Raw genomic sequence first — 3,049 nt, forward strand, 5'->3', positions numbered from 1 at the left:
GAGTTGTTGGCTATGAGGAAAAAGATGAGATAAGTGAGAGTCTCTACACAAGCATGAGGTCCCCTGGGGGGCAGCCTGTCAGGCTTTATGGGATGGCGAAAGTGCATAAAGTGATTACACCATTAATACCGGTCCTCTCCCCACCTGGTAGCTCTTACTATAACTTGAAGAAGATTCCTGCAAAATTTTTCGAAAAAATTGAGGGCGCAAACATCGAAACCAACTCACTAGATGCGAGAGAAATCTTCGAGAACACTAATCTTGAGCCCAATGAAAATTTGATATCTCTAGATGTGAAGAGTTTGTACACAAATGTTCCACTGAAAAATATTCCAATAGATATAGCTTTGAGAAAACTGTATGAGCAAGATGAACAACCATCAATTGCTAGGAAAACCATGAAGAGATTGTTGAACATGGCAGTTAGTCAAATCCATTTCAAGTGCAATGAAACATGGTACGTTGAGAAAGATGGTTTGACAATGGACGCATCTCTTGCTGTTATTTTAGCAAATCTTTGGCTGAAGCAGTACGAAACTGCACTATCGAGGGATATTCCCGAAATACTTTTGCCCGAGAAAGATCCTAACGGATTATGTCCGAGTGCAATAAAAAAGTCACGTACAGGTCAAAGGTGTAAAATGTGAATGCTGTTTGAACTGGTATCACGTAAAATGCGCTGATATATCAGATGATGAGTATCGAAATATAAGTGAAACCGTCTGGTACTGTAGAAAATGCATCTCAATAAGAGAGAAAAATAAGTCAATACAGCAAGCTAAATTATTTCTCCGTTACGTTGACAATATAGTGAGAACAGTGAAGGGTGATCCTGAAAAAGTGCTACGGGCTGCAAACTTACTACATCCAAATTTACAGTTCACAATAGAGACACCAAACACAAACGGAAATTTGGTATTTTTGATTTATAAATTAGTATTGACAAAAGCAGGAAATTTAGCTGTGGGTGGTATCAAAAACCAACAGATACAGGTGCCATGCTAAATTTTAGACGCTGCGCCCCCCTTCAGTACAAGAGAAGTGTGATTGAAGGAACTGTTCACCGGGTTTTCCGCAGTACGTCAACATGGGAAGAATATGATAAAGCTATGAAAAACAACCGTGAGCAGTGGTTGGAACCAATATTCGGAAATTTGGTCGTCACGGGTTGCATCCCATGCCCTTGAAGAGATCATCAGCGAGGGCAAAAACAAAAAGAACATGGCTGAGAAAAAGAAGCCCTGTGGTTATAGCAGTGATTCACCACCCATCTTGATGGTCCAATATAAGGGGAATCACAGTCAGACATTAGCAAAAAAAGTGCGCGATATCACCAATGCGCTGATAATATTCACGACAAGGAAAATGAAAACTTGTATGGCCTCTCTTAAATACTCCTTTTACAGTGAACTGAAAACAAAAGTGGTGTACAGACTTGAATGTTGTGGCTGCAAATTCATCTATGTTGGCCAGACAGTCCGACTTCTCACGACAAGGATTAAGGAACACCAAAAAAAGGATACCCCAGTTGGACAGCATTTAGGCAGTGTGGTACTGAGAGTGTTAGGTCTGAGTTTAAATGGAAAATAATCGACCAGGTGACCAGCAGCATCAAGTTACTTACATTAGAGGAGCTGCACATTAGGAAAAAGAGACCGGCCTTTATCACGCGCGACGAGCTTAGAAGTAGAGAGCTGACACTAAGGCTATAGTTCCAGAATCAAAAAATTCTGGCTAAAACAACAAAATTTTGAGACAACTTACATGTTAGCATAAAAATTAGCGACAAAACGAAATTGTGAAAACAAAAAGGGTGAAAACTCTCAGAAATTTGTGACAAAATGTTTGAAGTTGTAACGTAAAAGTTATTACATAATTTCAGTGATATTTGTAAAGTTTTGATCGGTTGAATTTTTAAAATTTCGAAGTAATGATGTGTATGACACTTTTTATGATCTTTGATCATTTTGTACAGATAGTTTAGAAGTATTAAAACCTGAAGAAGCACAAAAATGTGCGAAAACGTTTGTTTGAATTTACAATTTTAACGCATTCTCAAAATTGATTTTAAGCCTGTCATCCGAGAATGTTTTCTCACTTATTAATAATTGTAGTGATTGCAAGACCTGATAGTGGAACTGAACCCAAACGTTGCGTGAAGGAATTTGACATTGTTTGGAAAATTTTACAACATCGGTGGACTAAGCTTCAATCCGAATGGCAAGAACCCACTGAAGATTCTACAAAACCTTCTCACAGGCACGAAGGGGTGTGCCAGCCCGAAAATCCGAGATTGTTTTCTGGCACGATTGACGTTATTAAAACATGTAAATGACGGGACTCATAAACCCTTGTGAAGAGTGACTTCCCAGAAGCCTCAACTACTACTACTACTACTACTACTACTACTACTACTACTACTAATACAATTTCGAATAACAGGAGCAACAACTATAAATGCAAATTTTCTGGTCGCGAAATTTGCTTTTGAGAGATTCCTTTTGAGTACGAAGAGAGCGTTTAAAGCTTTTTCAGCCCTCTTTTCTGCGTGTTGCGTCCAAGAGTGGGTCGGATATCAGGATGCCCAGATCTTTCATTAATCCAGTGGTTTCGAAACTGTAGTTGAGGAGTGCAATCGTAGCTCATCCTTTGATAGTGGATGTTGCTTTTCGTCAGTTTCATTGACATGCAGTTTTCCTCGCACCTCCTCCGAAGTCTCCTAACATCCATGTTGAGAATTAAAGGGTTGAGTCCAACAATTTTGTAGTCGTCTGCAGGACACCAAACCTTGCGGACATGAAACAAGACAGTAGATCACTTATGGAGACTAGCAAGAAAAGCGGCCCGAGTATAGAGCCCTGGGGAACGCCGCTGAAGACTTCTAGTTCTCCGCAAATTGATTCATTCAGCCTCATTGTTTGCTTCCGGTTCGAGAGGTAGCTGTGTATCAGAGATAAACAATTTTGTCCGATTCCAGAAGTCGATAATTTCTCCTTGAGGATTCCGTAAGAGAATTTGTCAAATACCTTCTGAAATCCCAAGTAGAATG

The 3,049-nt window shown here is 39.7% G+C and overlaps 1 protein-coding gene across 1 annotated transcript; it reads left to right on the top strand.

Moving 5' to 3' along the window:
* Positions 1-92: 92 nt before the first annotated feature.
* Positions 93-647, top strand: LOC134855016 (uncharacterized). Its single transcript, XM_063871396.1, has one exon. The coding sequence runs from the start codon at positions 93-95 to the stop codon at positions 645-647; it is 555 nt and encodes a 184-aa protein (XP_063727466.1).
* Positions 648-3,049: the final 2,402 nt, after the last annotated feature.

The sequence above is a fragment of the Symsagittifera roscoffensis genome, chromosome 10 (genome assembly GCF_963678635.1).
Source record: "Symsagittifera roscoffensis chromosome 10, txSymRosc1.1, whole genome shotgun sequence".
NCBI classification, from domain to species: Eukaryota; Metazoa; Xenacoelomorpha; order Acoela; family Convolutidae; genus Symsagittifera; species Symsagittifera roscoffensis.